General features: G+C 32.0%; 2 protein-coding genes across 6 annotated transcripts; both read right to left on the bottom strand.

Moving 5' to 3' along the window:
- Positions 1 to 799: 799 nt before the first annotated feature.
- On the bottom strand, positions 800 to 3,815 carry LOC110826040 (Ribosomal protein L12/ ATP-dependent Clp protease adaptor protein ClpS family protein). Of its 5 annotated transcripts, none has more exons than XM_088210521.1 (3): positions 3,657 to 3,814; positions 2,677 to 2,747; positions 800 to 1,733 (listed from the first exon to the last, which is right to left on the bottom strand). In XM_088210521.1, the coding sequence occupies exon 3, from the start codon at positions 1,645 to 1,647 to the stop codon at positions 1,072 to 1,074; it is 576 nt and encodes a 191-aa protein (XP_088066647.1). In that variant the 5' UTR covers positions 1,648 to 1,733; positions 2,677 to 2,747; positions 3,657 to 3,814; the 3' UTR covers positions 800 to 1,071. The 5 variants fall into 5 exon arrangements, with proteins under 5 accessions (XP_088066647.1, XP_088066648.1, XP_088066645.1 ...); XM_088210522.1 differs by lacking the exon at positions 3,657 to 3,814 and adding an exon at positions 3,355 to 3,633; XM_088210519.1 differs by lacking the exon at positions 2,677 to 2,747 and having other exon boundaries at positions 3,657 to 3,815.
- Positions 3,816 to 5,371: 1,556 nt separating this feature from the next.
- Positions 5,372 to 7,038, bottom strand: LOC110826048 (chymopapain-like). Its single transcript, XM_022056627.2, has 4 exons — positions 6,522 to 7,038; positions 6,161 to 6,393; positions 5,850 to 5,987; positions 5,372 to 5,767 (listed from the first exon to the last, which is right to left on the bottom strand). The coding sequence occupies exons 1-4, from the start codon at positions 6,988 to 6,990 to the stop codon at positions 5,522 to 5,524; spliced, it is 1,086 nt and encodes a 361-aa protein (XP_021912319.2). The 5' UTR covers positions 6,991 to 7,038; the 3' UTR covers positions 5,372 to 5,521.
- Positions 7,039 to 14,555: the final 7,517 nt, after the last annotated feature.

Below are 14,555 nucleotides of genomic sequence, written 5' to 3'. Positions count from 1 at the left end.
TGTCATGAATGACGGATTTTTGTTTTGATTTGTTCATTAAATTATGTATTATTAAGTTTAGCAAGATAGTTTTCTATTGCTGAAATAGATGTTTATGCGGATTTGCATTTGTTTCAAATTGTGAGTTTACTATATGAATAAAACTTGGAATCAATGTAAAGAAGATAGAGATCTATATAAGAATATTATTCTCATTTAATAATCAAATTATACATTCAATTTAAAGTTTGTACTTTTTATAATTTACATACTCCGGCAGGCTGGGAATTTTACAAACAGTTCAATTAAAGAATAGGGTAGCTAGGTGAGGTGAGAGTTTAAGTTTTCATGAGCTCTTTTTAGGGCTCTTGTAACTCAAGCTTTCCTTTTAGTATCAAGGAGGAGAATATAGGGGTTAGACGCTTATGAAATCCCGTCTAAAGGTTTTCTGAGAGGGGAACTTTGAGAAAGAACCCCTTATTATACCTCCAAGCACTATAAGCCTCCATTTATTCAAGAAAAGCATTGAAAGGACTTCAGTAACATTCTGTGTGTCAAATTTCTTTAATATCTTTTCTTATATGCAACATAATGGCAAATTTACTAATAATTAAGGTTATTAATAAAATCTTTATTTTATGAACAGTATTTTTTTAAAATCTTTATTCTATTTTACTATATTCAACCAAAAAATGTAATAACTTTCAAACTTCTTCTACTACATCTATTAAGCATCATATACCTCCATTCATTTATGTCCAATTATTTGAGATAGCAAGAGCAACCACAAAGAAAGAAACACTGCACAGACACGAGATAGTTGAAAATAAAAAGGCTTAGGCTATGCCCCCACACCCTTCCTTCCATACTGTTCAGTACACACAGTCAACAAAGAATAAAACAGTGTCTAATAAACCAACATGGCCTGCCTCTACCCTCTGTAGATAAGCCAGCTTCAGCGTTCTTTACTTTAACACCATTTATATTTCCTCACAAACTGAAATTTTCTAGCAGTCTGAATAGATACTCATCTGCAACAAAATTCCAACACACAATGAACAGCTAATCAAGAAACAAAGAATAAATGCCTTCTCATTCCATAATTGCAACTCCTCCGGCAGCCTTTATCTTGTCTATCATGTCATTTGCTTCCTCTTTGGTTACCCCTTGTTTGAGCAAAACTGGGACCTTCTCAACCAAGTCTTTAGCTTCCTTCAATCCCAAGTTAGTGAATGCCCTGACTTCTTTAATTACTTTGATCTTTGAAACAGCATCATACTTCTCCAGCTTTACATCAAATGCGGTTTTCTCTTTTTTCTCCTCAACCTTTAAAGGTCCTTGATCCCCACTTGGACCCATGTCCATGCCTTCAGTTGAAATTGGCTGCAACTTTGGATGCCTTAACCTCTCATGAAGAGAAGGACCAATTTGTCTTCGTTCTTCTGGAGGTAGAGCAATGATTCGCTCGGCCAGCTGAACAATTTTATCAGCAGGTGGAGGTCTAGGTCCATATGGATCATAAAATGGAGGATACTTGTAGCGTTTAGGCTTGGTTTTGGGATCTCTTGGAACAAAATCATGTTGAAATAAACGAATTTGCAAAGGTCCGTTTATTCTAGAAAGGGTAGTACAGGCACGAAGAGATCTCACAAATGCAATGTGCTTCATGTTTTCCTTATCAAAGAAAACAATGAATCATGAACAACCTTGATTTGTAACCGAACAACTAATCCTTATGCAAATTCAACTAGCACCTGCAGTGAAAAGAAAATTTGATATCAGCTGTGCAGAAAAAAACTTCTACTCTCCATTCATTCAGGCAGAAAAATAGGCCCAAACAAAATCTAGGGTGCCATAATGAGTCAAGAAGATTGAAACATCTGAAATAACACATTCAGACAGTGTAGGATCACTAAAAGAAAACCTAGAATCATGCTAGCTATTTGCAAACTACATTTTTTTCATCCATGATGCCATATTCCATCCTTAATCAGAGATAACTAACATAAAGCTACTGCCTTTACCCAAACCATACAACAACTTGATTGCCAAAATCACTAGCTAAAGGAAATCCTTCCTTTGGATATAATTTCATGAGTTCTACCATGAAGCCTCTCTTTTTCCTTTTTGTGAACCACTCAAATTTATTAAAAAAAATAAAAAATTCTTGAAGCTTAACATGGCCAATTTTTAATTACAAAAGGAAAAGAATAACAACAAAGTAGACAATAATTCTCAAAAACACGGATAAGATTTTTAAAGAACTAAAGACTTGTCTGTAAGAGAAAATATACACCAATGTCCATACATTTCTGTGCATAAATTCGAAATTGTTATTAGGCTAGCATAAGTTGCTTTCTTTGCAACATAGAAGATAGACAGAGAAAAAGGTAATTACACAGAACCCAAAATATACAGCACCCAATTACAGCAAAAATAGCAAAGAAGTACTTACATTCAAATCATGAATCTTAGCATTGGAAATTAGCCAACCCCACACATGATAGAGGTGATTAATCTTATTTAGCAAAGACTTTAAAACAATTTATTAAGAAAACAACTCCTAAGATATACAAAATCACGCCTAATAGCAAGAGAACATAGTTTGAGAAAGACAATTTTACGAAAGAGAGCTAACTAATCTGATGGAATTTAATTGATTTCACAAAATTGTATGTGTTGAAGATTTGTGCATACAGCTGGTAAAGATAGTCCTCCTGTAGCCGTTGCCAGAGCTCCATAGAAAGTGCATTTTAGTATTTCTTTTTCTATAAAACAAAAAGTGCAAGAGCATTATAACTGTCACAAAGGTGAAATCAGGCATTCAGAAAACAGACTCAAAAGTAAAGAGTCGTCTCCCAAGTATGCACTGATCTAATCAAGAGACAGTAAAAAAACTAAGTTGTATGGCACAGGATGGAAGGAGTAGTTAAATAGCATACGACGGGAAGGAATAAGGCACCCATTATATGATGGCTACAGGTTTTCTATTCATCTCCTACATCAAGTCCTATCATATGGAAACTGAAAATAGACCCAGACAAAAGAAAGGAAAAGAACAGGAAAGCAAACTTTCTGGCCAAAACAGAACGTAATCAATACCAGTTACAATCAATAAGAAAGGGGCCTCGAGGAACCTAAAAGTCACTCCATATATGCAGAAAGAAAAGAAAAAGATCACAACAAAGTTTATGGAACCACGAAAGTTACATCTGTAATGAAAACGGCTCTGCAGAACCAAAACGAAAGGAAATGTCACTGATTATCCATAATAGGAAATTAGGAAGGCAATCCAAACTGTAATTCTAGCTATAATTCACCATCATCATGCTTAATAGGAAATGTCAAACGCAAAGAAAAACTATCACACAATACCTATTGACAAAATTCTGGTTCAACTCCACCCAAGCGTCATTATATTGTTGTGTAAATACAAGGCCAGAATGGGGTGTTTTCTCTTCAATCGAAACGACAAAACTTACATTGAAAAGCATGCATTTACAATCTTGTAACCTCTTCAAAGAAATCAAAGAGTCCTAACCTAGCCAGACTTCACGTTAACAGCTAGTAAGCATCACTAACAATTAGTAACCCTAGTTCTTTCTTCGGTGAAGAAAGAAAAAGAAAAAGGCTTTTCAACAATATTGGGTTGAGGTCGGGGTTACATGAAATCTTACCCAAATAAAGGGGTCCCAATCTGCAAGACTGTGAGTAGCATAAAAGACCTTCCGATCCCTTATTCTGTTCACTGGCTGACTCTCTTCTGCTTGTCGACTCAGAGTTCTCTATCTCCTCAGCTTAGGGTGCAAGTTTTTTAAATTATGTTTTTTGACGTTCGGTTTTCAATTTTTTTTTTAAAAATACTTTTATAATTTAAAATTTTACCTATTTTTTTTTAAAATTATTTTTAATTAAATTTTTAAATAATTATTATTATTATTTCTATTAAAATAAAATAAATTCTATTAATATTTAATTATATTTATATAAAATAAAATAATAATAATAATAATAAAGAATTCTTAAGTGTTACAGACAGCCTCCATCGTGCAATGCTCTGCTCTGGAACCAATCGAACAACTCCAGCTCCTATCGCAACCTTGCGATCGCTTTAAAATGTTGTGTGTATAAAAGTTTCAGAAACAGAGGGATGCAAAGTAAGTTTAGGTTTTCTAGTGTTTCTTTTTTTTTTTTTTTAAAAAAAAAAACTCCCATCTTTTTTTTTAAACTTCATCATTCTATTATTGTTTTTTATATAAAAATTAGGGTATGTTTTACTCGGATTTGCGGGAAGACACAGAGCATAAGTAAAATTAACACGCTGAACCACTAAATTTCTCATTTTTTTCCTTGCCTTCTTTTGTAATTTTCGTATTTTCATTTTATTAGGTTTTTTAGAAATAAAATGCTAAAGACTTTTGTATTTTAATTATCAACAATACAGTAATTTAATAATTAAATTCGCATTTTACTGAAGACATAAAATTTATTATTTTACATGTATATTATAAATTGACAGTGATTAAATTATAATATTTAATTTAATAAAATTTAATACTTAATCTCTAATATATTTGTGAGGTATCAATGATCAAATTAGAGGAATTTTTTATAAATTTATTATATTTTTTAAACAAGAATAATATTTTATGGCGGTTACCTTTTTCTATTTAAAATAATTATAATAATTTAAAAATAAAAAATTTTATTATTTTGATTGACAAAAATTAAGAGGTAAAGTAAATTTTGTGATTCATTGGTTGTTTTTGATTTTTTACCAACCTTTACTTATGTGACAGTGATATAGTGTGACGTCTTTACTAGTCTAGTGTAGCTCATTCCTTACTTAATAATTTCAGATCATGAGGACTTGGTTCCCGAGCCCATTCCACAAGAAGACGGCGGGTAGATGCCTAGATATATTATAGTTTTCTTTATAGTCTTTCATTTCTAGTATTTCCTTTACATGACTTATTCTTTGATATTGTTAGTACGTTTAAGTTATTGTGTAACAGATATTAATCGGAACCTTTTATTTTACTTCTGCACTCAAATTTTTTATATATATTTCATTTTAAATTTTCGGAACCATTACATACCATACCGTTCACAAGCAGTACGACAATATAACTACATTTTTTCTTTTACTGCATATTTATATTAATCGTATAGTAATGTTTTATTAATTTTCAGTTTACAAAATCAGCTGATTAATTAATTTAAGTAAAAATTCAATGAAGAAATTAAAGAATTATTTCACCCGAGTACGAAGCGACAAGATCAGAAAACGAAGATACAGAAGCATGGCTATTTAACGTTACTTTGGTAGAATTAAAAATAAGAAGTTGTTTTTGGGAAATTATGAAACAAATACATAAATGAGGATATAAAATATAAGTAACTTTTTTGTTTATTTCAACCAAGCATATATGTTACAGAGCCATACAAAAGTTTGTCATAACAAACTTTGATATATAGGATTATTAATCCTATCATTTATTTATATTAAAAACACTCAAGTAAAGTATGTAGATAATTTATTTTATACGTATGTATGAAAGCCAAGATCCTTAGCAAATCCTTTAAAAGGATAGTAGGAACTTTTATATACTCCGCAAGTTCCTTGACTGTTGCCAGATTGTCTTTTCAGTCTCATGTATCCTTTTTCGCCCCAATTTGGGCCCCATGAATTCTTTATGATTATGTAATTTTTTCCATCACTTGTCCCGTATCCTACGGCTGTTACTGCATGATCTAATTTGGTTCCGCATGGTCCGTCAAAAACTCCCTGTCACTCGTAAAATCAAATTAATTAATCTCTATTTACTCTTTAATTATTTACTTTCTCTAATTAAATGATCAATAATTACCGATTTATACAACTGGAATGGTTTTCCTCCAGCTTCAACAAGGACGCTTAAAGGTTGATTTGCGAGTGCTCCTAAGAAAGATGTTTCACAATTTGACGGCACACGTTTATACCCAGTAATTTTCACCTTCGGACCTGGCTGCAAAAACCAAAGGCAATTGAATGAACATAACAATTTTTGCATGTATATAACATTCGAAATCAAGAAAAAAATTATAAGTACTAACATTTAGTTGTTCACTTATCTAATCAACAGCATATGTCTCTAATATTAATATTTTTTTTATATTTATATATAATATGTAGTTATACCTTGTCTGTAGCTCGACATTTGTATTGCTTCGCCTGATACGGATACACTTTACTCGTGTGAACACCATTGTTAGCTACATATTGAAGTGAAGTTGTCTGGTAACCTCCTTTACACCCGTAGCTATGTTTGTCACAATCTACCAATTCTTGCTCTGATAATTCTAGTAAATTCCCAGTTACAATCTTGTTTATTCCCTCGACAGTTGCAATAGTTGAAAATGCCCAACAACTACCTGAAGTATTTTAGTTTATCAGAAAAAAAAAGAATTCAAATAAAAGGTAGTTAATTAATAAAAACATATAGAATATGTTAATTAATAATATAAGTAGAGAATATTTCATTAAAATAATAATGTCGTACCACAAGCACCCTGATTTTTTACAGGAGTCACGGCTCCTTTCGCTCTCCAATCAATGCTCTGAGGATAATTCGTAACATGTTTATAAGTAAAGTCTTCGTTGTCGAAGTGTTCTAATCCTGTAAAATCTTCAGCAACAAAGCCAACGTACTTTTTCTTGAATTCATCATTGCTTAAATCAGCAAAGCCGTTTAATCCAAGCCAATAGCTATTATTCTTTTTGTTTGTCTCATCAATATACATGAGATTATCTCTAAAAATCTCAAATCTGTATATTTTTTCATCAATACTCTCGTAAATCTTATTGTGTTTCAACATCCACGAGTCAAAGAGTTGTATAAGTCTTTCGATAGACGTCAAGTCATCTTGAGAATAACCCACGGTGTAAAAATCAGCAGAAGACAAACCCATATGAATAATGAGACATGTTGCCAAGAAAATAATTTTTGAAATTGAACTCATCGTAGCCATTGTAACACTAGCTAACTCTCAAGAGTGGGAATGGATGAAGGGAAATGGGAGGATCGCATGGGTTTATATACTAGCTTGTCTTTTCAATCAAGTTTCTTTCTCTCTAAATAAAAGATCTTGTCATTCACTCTACTTGCACCATCATTTTAGGGTTAGCAAGATTGTAGATTAAACCATTTTAACCTCAGTGAATTTAGGATTTCTAATATACAGTCGTAATGTATTGGTTTTAATCTGAGTAGGTAGATGATATTTTTAAATAACTTAACTCATAGGATAAGTTTAGCGTTAATCTCAGTAATTTTTTTTAGTGCAATTCAGTATTTCAAGTCAATTAAAAAATTAAATATATATAATAATCGAATAATTCCAACAAATAAATGAATTATTTCCTTATTTGAGTTAATTTCATGAATAACCTTACTTACAATATATTTAAAAGCAAATTAATTACATATTGGGGGGGAAAAAAAAGAATCCTATTTATTTTTCGTTACCATATTTTCCTCAAATTTTTTTATAAAATATCTGCAGGAATTATAATGTGTTTCTAGAAAAATATGTAATTAATAATTTATTTAAGGCAAAAATCTTATTTGTAGTCAACCAATAAAATAAACTATTTTTAAATTAAAAAAATTGAACAGATAACTGTTATATATTTTCAAAATTTAAATAATAATTTTCATGTATATATATATATCTATTGTCAAACTTATTCTTAAATTTAAAAATATAGAGTGTATGATTTTTAGTCAACTAAAAATTAAATTCTACTTTTATACTCTAAAAATTCAAAAAGATAATTATTATCTATATTGTCATATTAATTTATTTTTATAGTTTAATATACGAGGAGATAATATTTAAATTATGTCTTTGGATGACGAGAATCTAAATAAATAAAAATTTACTGGGCATCTTGGGAAAGGGTGGACATGCCTAGTACATAGAGAACTCTAACGTGGACAGTTTTTCAGTCGGACAAACTTGAAAAGTCTCATACCAGAAGAGATTTGGAATATATGGTTCACTCTCGTACCGGACGGGGTATGGGACGGCTGGATTAACTGTCAATTTTGATACTGGGTCCACGAATAGAGAGATATCCCTATAGATTCCTGAGGTCCCAGTAAGTAGGTTAAAAATGAAGGATTGTTGATCCTCTGCATAAAATTGAACTGTCATTTGGTTAATTATTTTCATCTATTGATTTTGAGAAACAAAAAAATCTGTAAACGGTAAGTATGAAAAAAATACTTAAGAGATAAATGTATTTACTTAATCATGGGCTCCATTAGTTGTTTTGTAATTTTTACCAATTTTGAATTTTCTATATCAGTGATTAGTATGGTATTCTTACTGGGTTAGTTTAGTTTACCATTTTATTAATCATTTCAAATCAAAAAAATCAAGATTTAGATCTCGATCAGCAAAAATGTTGTGAGTAGTTCACCTCCCAGACTCCCTTCAAGTGATAGTGAAGGTTAACTTCTATGATATTTATTTATTTATTTTTAATTACCGTTTGTCTTTTCATGAACAAATGTAGAAAAGATATTTCTGTAACCCTATTGAGCATTAAAATTTAGTGTGTAAGAAATGTAAACCCTAACTTTATTATTTGCTTCCGCATTTCAAAATATAAATTCACTTCTTTTAAGGTTCCAGGCCATTTTAGTTGGTATCAGAGCCGCGTTCCTCGAAATCATTTATTACACAAAGACTTAAAAACACCAAATATAACTATCGCTCAGCCATTCCTTGTGAAGTGAATGTACAAAGATATGAGGAAATGAAGATCCCACTAAACCGAGCAGCCCGGGATGGCTCGTTTTGAGAGGATGTTGATCGACTCTTTGAGATGCTGGAGAGACTCATCTCTGCCTAGCAGGCCCGGAAGGAAATGAGGGAGATGCCTGACCCTCCCCCACTGCCACAGTCTTAGCCACCCTTGCAGCAGAAATATCTAGAGCCACCCCGATATAACCCTGCTCCTCCACCGTATCATCTGATACCGCCACAGTACAATCTGGTGCCTCCATCGCATCATTCGGCATCACCACAATACAATCTCGTCCTTTCACCGTATCATATTACACCACCACAAGGCCACTCGGTCCCTCCCCAATACAATCCATTCCCTCTTTCACGGGACCCAGTTCCACTGCATGATGGACCTAGACTATATTGAAATGTATAAAAGACTAGATCCAATTACTTTTGCAAGGGTATCCACATTTGAAGATGTCGAGTATTGGTTAGCTGAGATAGAGAAGACCTTTATAACTCTTAGAGTAGTTCTTGAACAGAAGATTGTACTTACCACCTACATGCTCGTTGGAGAAGGTGGTCGCTGGTAGTAGCTCAAGCAGACCATCCTGCCCGTTCCAGTCACTTGGGAATAGTTCTTAATGGCCTTCAATTCAAAATACCTCTTAAGTCAGACGAGACTGAGAAGTCCCATACCGGAAGGATTTTGGGAGATATGATTCACCCTTATACCAGATAGGGTATCGAAACAGTATTTTTGGGCACCCATTACCGGACGGCGTATGGGAACGGTCAGGTTAATTGTCATTTTTGATATTAGGTCCACGAGTAGAGAGATATTCCTATGGACCCCCAAGGGTCCCAATAAGTAGGTTAAAAAGGAAGGATTGTTGATCCTATGCATAAAATTGAAACGTCATTTGGTTAATTGTCTTCATATGTTGATTTTGGGAAAAAAAAACTTGTAAACGGTAAGTATAGAATAAAATGCTTTAGAGATAAAAGTATTTACTTAATCAATGGCTCCATTAGTTGTTTTGTGATTTTTACCAACATTCAGTTTTCCGTATCAGTGATTAATATGATATTCTTACTCGGCTAGTGTAGCTCACTCTTTTATTAACTATTTCATATAAAAAAGACTAAGATCCAGATCCAAATCAGCAGGAGGGTGGGGAATAGTTCACCTCCCGGACTCCCTTTAACTTTTAGTGAAGGTTAACCCCTAGGATATCTATTTATTTATTTTTAATTACCATTTGTCTTTTCATAAACAAATGTAGAAGGGACATTCATGTAGACCTATTGAGAATTCTAATTTACTGTGTAAAGAATGTAAACCCTAATTTTACTATTTGCTTCTATATTTAAGATATAAATTCATTTTCGTTAACGTTCCGGGCCATTTCATAGCTAATTAGTCGATAATTAGGTAATTCCATTTTCATTAGAACGTTCAATTTAATTTTCTTATTTTAGTAGATTTTTAATTAATAAATAGTTGATATTAAATTCTAGTAAATTTTTATTATTTTATCTGAATTTCAACACTTAGTATTTGAAAAAGATTAATGAAAATTATAACACAAAAAATAATCGAGTGACCGTATTGGGCAATCATATTTTTTCATGGGTAATTTTCAAAGTAGACAGACTATTTTTTCTTTGTGATAAAGTGTGGTAGAAGATTTACCTACGAATCAACAATTATAAAAATTATAGTATATAGGTCGTATTCATAGAAGATTTTTACACTAATTATAACCCCGTGAATGAAATTAATTATTGAATTGAGTGTATAAACATGTTTAAAATTTATGTAATTAATTAAAACACAATATTATTATAAATTAGAGTCTTAGGGACTTGAATGAAGAAAAGATTTAAATTTAGGGACATTTTATAAATAAAAAGAACCTAAATGACAAAAAAATAAAAAAATAAAAATTCTAGAAGTGTTGGACACCTCAGCAGATGAGGTGGTGAGAAGTGTTTTTATCTTAGTAAATTTCGATACTTAATATTCAAAAAAGATTAATGAAAACTATAAAAAGAATAATGGAGTGACAATCATATTTTTTCCAATGTAATTTTTATAGTAGATTGACTATTTATAAAGTTAGGTAGACAATTTATCAGTGAATTCAGCAATTAGAATCACTACAATATATTCATAAAATACTTTTACCATATTATCAGTATTTTTATATTTAAAAGTTATTTACTACATAATTAATTTGTACTACACTAAAAATTAAAATTTATTTCTCTATTTTTTAAAAAAATCAGTATTATATATGTTAACACATTCATCTATTGTAATATATTTAAACATTATTGTATACCTAACTTGTACTCAACTACAAATTAAATTCTACTCGTATATTTAGAAGATTTAAATAGATAACTGCATATATCATCATATTAAGTAGATATGTATATTTTGATATTTAAGATTATTTAATACGTTATTATAATCAAATAAAAAAATAAATTATATTTGTCTTCTAAGAATTTAAATAGATATTTGGTATATAAACTATCATATTGCATATAAAATTATTTAAAAAAAAAAACATAAAAACTGTCACGGACCAAATCTCGTCTTATAGAATAATAAACAGAACATAGTTATTTAAATCATATAAATTCGAATTAAATAAAATAACTTAACTTTATTAATTATAACAGAGTCGCACAAGTGTTACATCCCTTACATGTAAAACATAAATATATATACGATACTCTAAATTTCCTTACCTATATTACTAAATAAAAGTACCAAATAGTAACCTTAATCTTAGAGTATAACTTCACAAATTTTTTCTGTATCACCACTCACTCTACAACGTTATCTTTAGTATCTCGAAGGTGATAGAGGGTTAGATAAAATATCTCAATTACATAAAATAATCTAATCGTGCGGTCCAGATTAATTTCCCAAAAAAGAGAGATCTAATGCCAGAGAGTGAGCCATGTGTCCCTGCACAGACGGTCCAGATCGACGCAGAGAAGGAATATAAGCATCACATCCTCGAAACCCTAGCCCTAGCTGCACCGGAGGCCACTGGAGAAGAAGAAAAAGATGGGCGACCGAAAGGAAAATCAACCGCCGTCACCGTCGCACTAGAGCCGCCGCCGATATTGGGGAGGTGAGTTTTTTTCCTCTTTTGCTTTAGGATTTAATTTTAAGTCTCTCCACACCCATATTGAAGCCAAAAAGCCAAAAGGGAAGCCGAAAATCGAGAGCAAAGTTTGGCTGAGATGCTGCAGCCACGACCCAAAAACTACTCCGGTGAGGCCGATCCCACTTTCCATTCCTTTCAATCTTTCAACCATTTAATTCCTAACTCATTTTTGGTGCATGTCGACTGAAGGAAATCCCCAGCCGCGAGAGAGGAACAACGGAGTCGTCGCATCGAAAAACTGCTCCGCCGGTGAGTTTCAATTTTCCCCTTCTTTCAACCAACAGAGGCCGCCTAATCTTGTATTTTTTGCAGGTTTTCATACAAAATTGGCCGAAATCGATCGAAACTGACCGAAAATAACCAGGCCAAGAGGAGACACCACCGTGGGCCAAAAAATTTTAAAATCCTTATTTTTAACCTTTTTGGGATATTTTGAAATACGTGATGCGTGTTTTGATTTTCGCAAAAAAAATTCAAAAACCTTGAGATAGGAAGTGCAGTGAAAAAGGTAGTATTTCGAACAACGAGCTGTAGTAAGAATTCCTCACATTTTTCTCCCGTTTCGGTTAATTAAAGTTTAATAAATGATAACGATATATTTGTAAATATTAGAAATTCCTTATTAATTAAATCCAGGTCACCAGTAAAGCCAATAACTGGTCAGTGTATAATTGTCCTACCTTATCCGTGTTGCCTATTTATACCTATACTGCCTAAATTGCTTACTATTACATTGCGTGCTTTAATTTATTAATTTTAATTGCTTTCTTGTTTATTAGTTTATCTGGCCATTTTGTCTCTATCTGTTGATTGATTTGCAATAAATGCCTTGATCATGTCTCCCTTAATTGTTAAGCTATTAATTTATAGTTTCTGTCGCTCTATTGTTTTGTAAATATGAAATGGTTGATTGTGTATGATTGGTGGTTGGTGGATGGTATGAACACGTATGCTAAAGGACTTATCGGGTATCATGGAAAAGAATGTACGGACCTGATACATTGGCAAACCTTACGGTGGACATTATCTTAGTCGAACGAGGCTGGGAAGTCCCATACTGAAAGGAGTTGGGAAGTATTTGTTCAGCCTCATACCGCACGATGTATAGGGACGACCTATTAATCAAAAAATTGGGTATTGGGTCTACGTGTATGGGGAACCTCTATGGACCTCTAAAGGTACTAGTAAGTAAGTAAAAAAGTAAAGTTGATGATTATTGTTTCTTTGAATGTATGATAAATTGTTAAATTGATTATTATCTTCACAAGTCGAATTTGAGAACTAAAAAGATGAGTATGAAAACTTACATTTTTTTAATTAAATAAATTTACTTAAAAAGGAAAATGAATCTATTAGTTGTTTTATGATTTTTATCGATCTTTGATTTTTTGTGTTGGTGTTAAGTATTAACATTTTTACTGGGTTAGTGTAACTCATCCCCCTTATTTAATCATTTCAGATTAGGAAAACTAATATCCAGATCTTGAACAACAATAAAGATAACAACTAAAAGTTGTCTCTCGCATTCCATCAGAGCTGCTCAGCAGAAGATGACCCTATAAGATTTTAGTTACATATCTATTTTCTATTATTTTAATTTCCTAAAAAGGATATTTCTATATTCTAATTGGGCAATCAAATTTACTATGTAAAAAATGTAAACTTTAAACTCTTAATTACTTCTGCTTTTATTTTATTAATTCAATATTTCATTTCAAGTAAGTTTTGAGCCTTTACAATCCAAACTGTAATTCTAGCTATAATTCACCATCTTCATGCTTAATAGGAAATGTCAAACGCAAAGAAAAACTATCACACAATACCTATTGACAAAATTCTGGTTCAACTCCACCCAAGCGTCATTATATTGTTGTGTAAATACAAGGCCAGAATGGGGTGTTTTCTCTTTAATCAAAATGAGAAAACTTACATTGGAAAGCATGCATTTACAATCTTGTAACCTCTTTAAAGGAATCAAAGAATCCTAACCTAGTCAGACTCCACGTTAACAGCTAGTAAGCATCACTAACAATTAGTAACCCTAATGCTTTCTTCGGTGCAGAAAGAAAAAGAAAAAGAAAAAGATTTTTCAACAATATTTGGTTGAGGTCGGGGTTACATGAAATCTTACCCAAATAAAGGGGTCCAAATCTGCAAGATTGTTAGTAGCATAAAAGACCTTTCTATCCCTTATTCTGTTCACTGACTGACTCTTTTCTGCTTGTCGACTCAGAGTTCTCTATCTCCTCAGCTTAGGGTTATCTGTCGAAGCTTAATGCTCAGAGACAGACGGCCTTCCAAACCCAAATGTCCTCAATATCACCATGTTTCCTCAGAAATAGACGGTGTAACGATACCGAAAATTTAAAAGGAAATGTATATAAAAAATATGAGTGCGGAAGTGAAATAAAAGATTCTGATTAATATCCCTTACACAATAACTTAAACGTACTAACAATATCAAATAATAAGTCCTCTAAAGGAAATACTAGAAATGAAAGACTATAAAGAAAATTATAAGACACTACTAAAAGACACTAGCAGGTTAACATGCAAACCAGCTAATACTTCTATTGATCCTAACTACAAACTAGGAATAACTGA

This window comes from Carica papaya, chromosome 1 (assembly GCF_054855325.1).
Source record: "Carica papaya isolate Zhongbai chromosome 1, ASM5485532v1, whole genome shotgun sequence".
Classification (NCBI taxonomy): domain Eukaryota; kingdom Viridiplantae; phylum Streptophyta; class Magnoliopsida; order Brassicales; family Caricaceae; genus Carica; species Carica papaya.
Note: the sequence above shows the minus strand (reverse complement) of the source record. Positions and strands in the feature narration are given on the sequence as shown.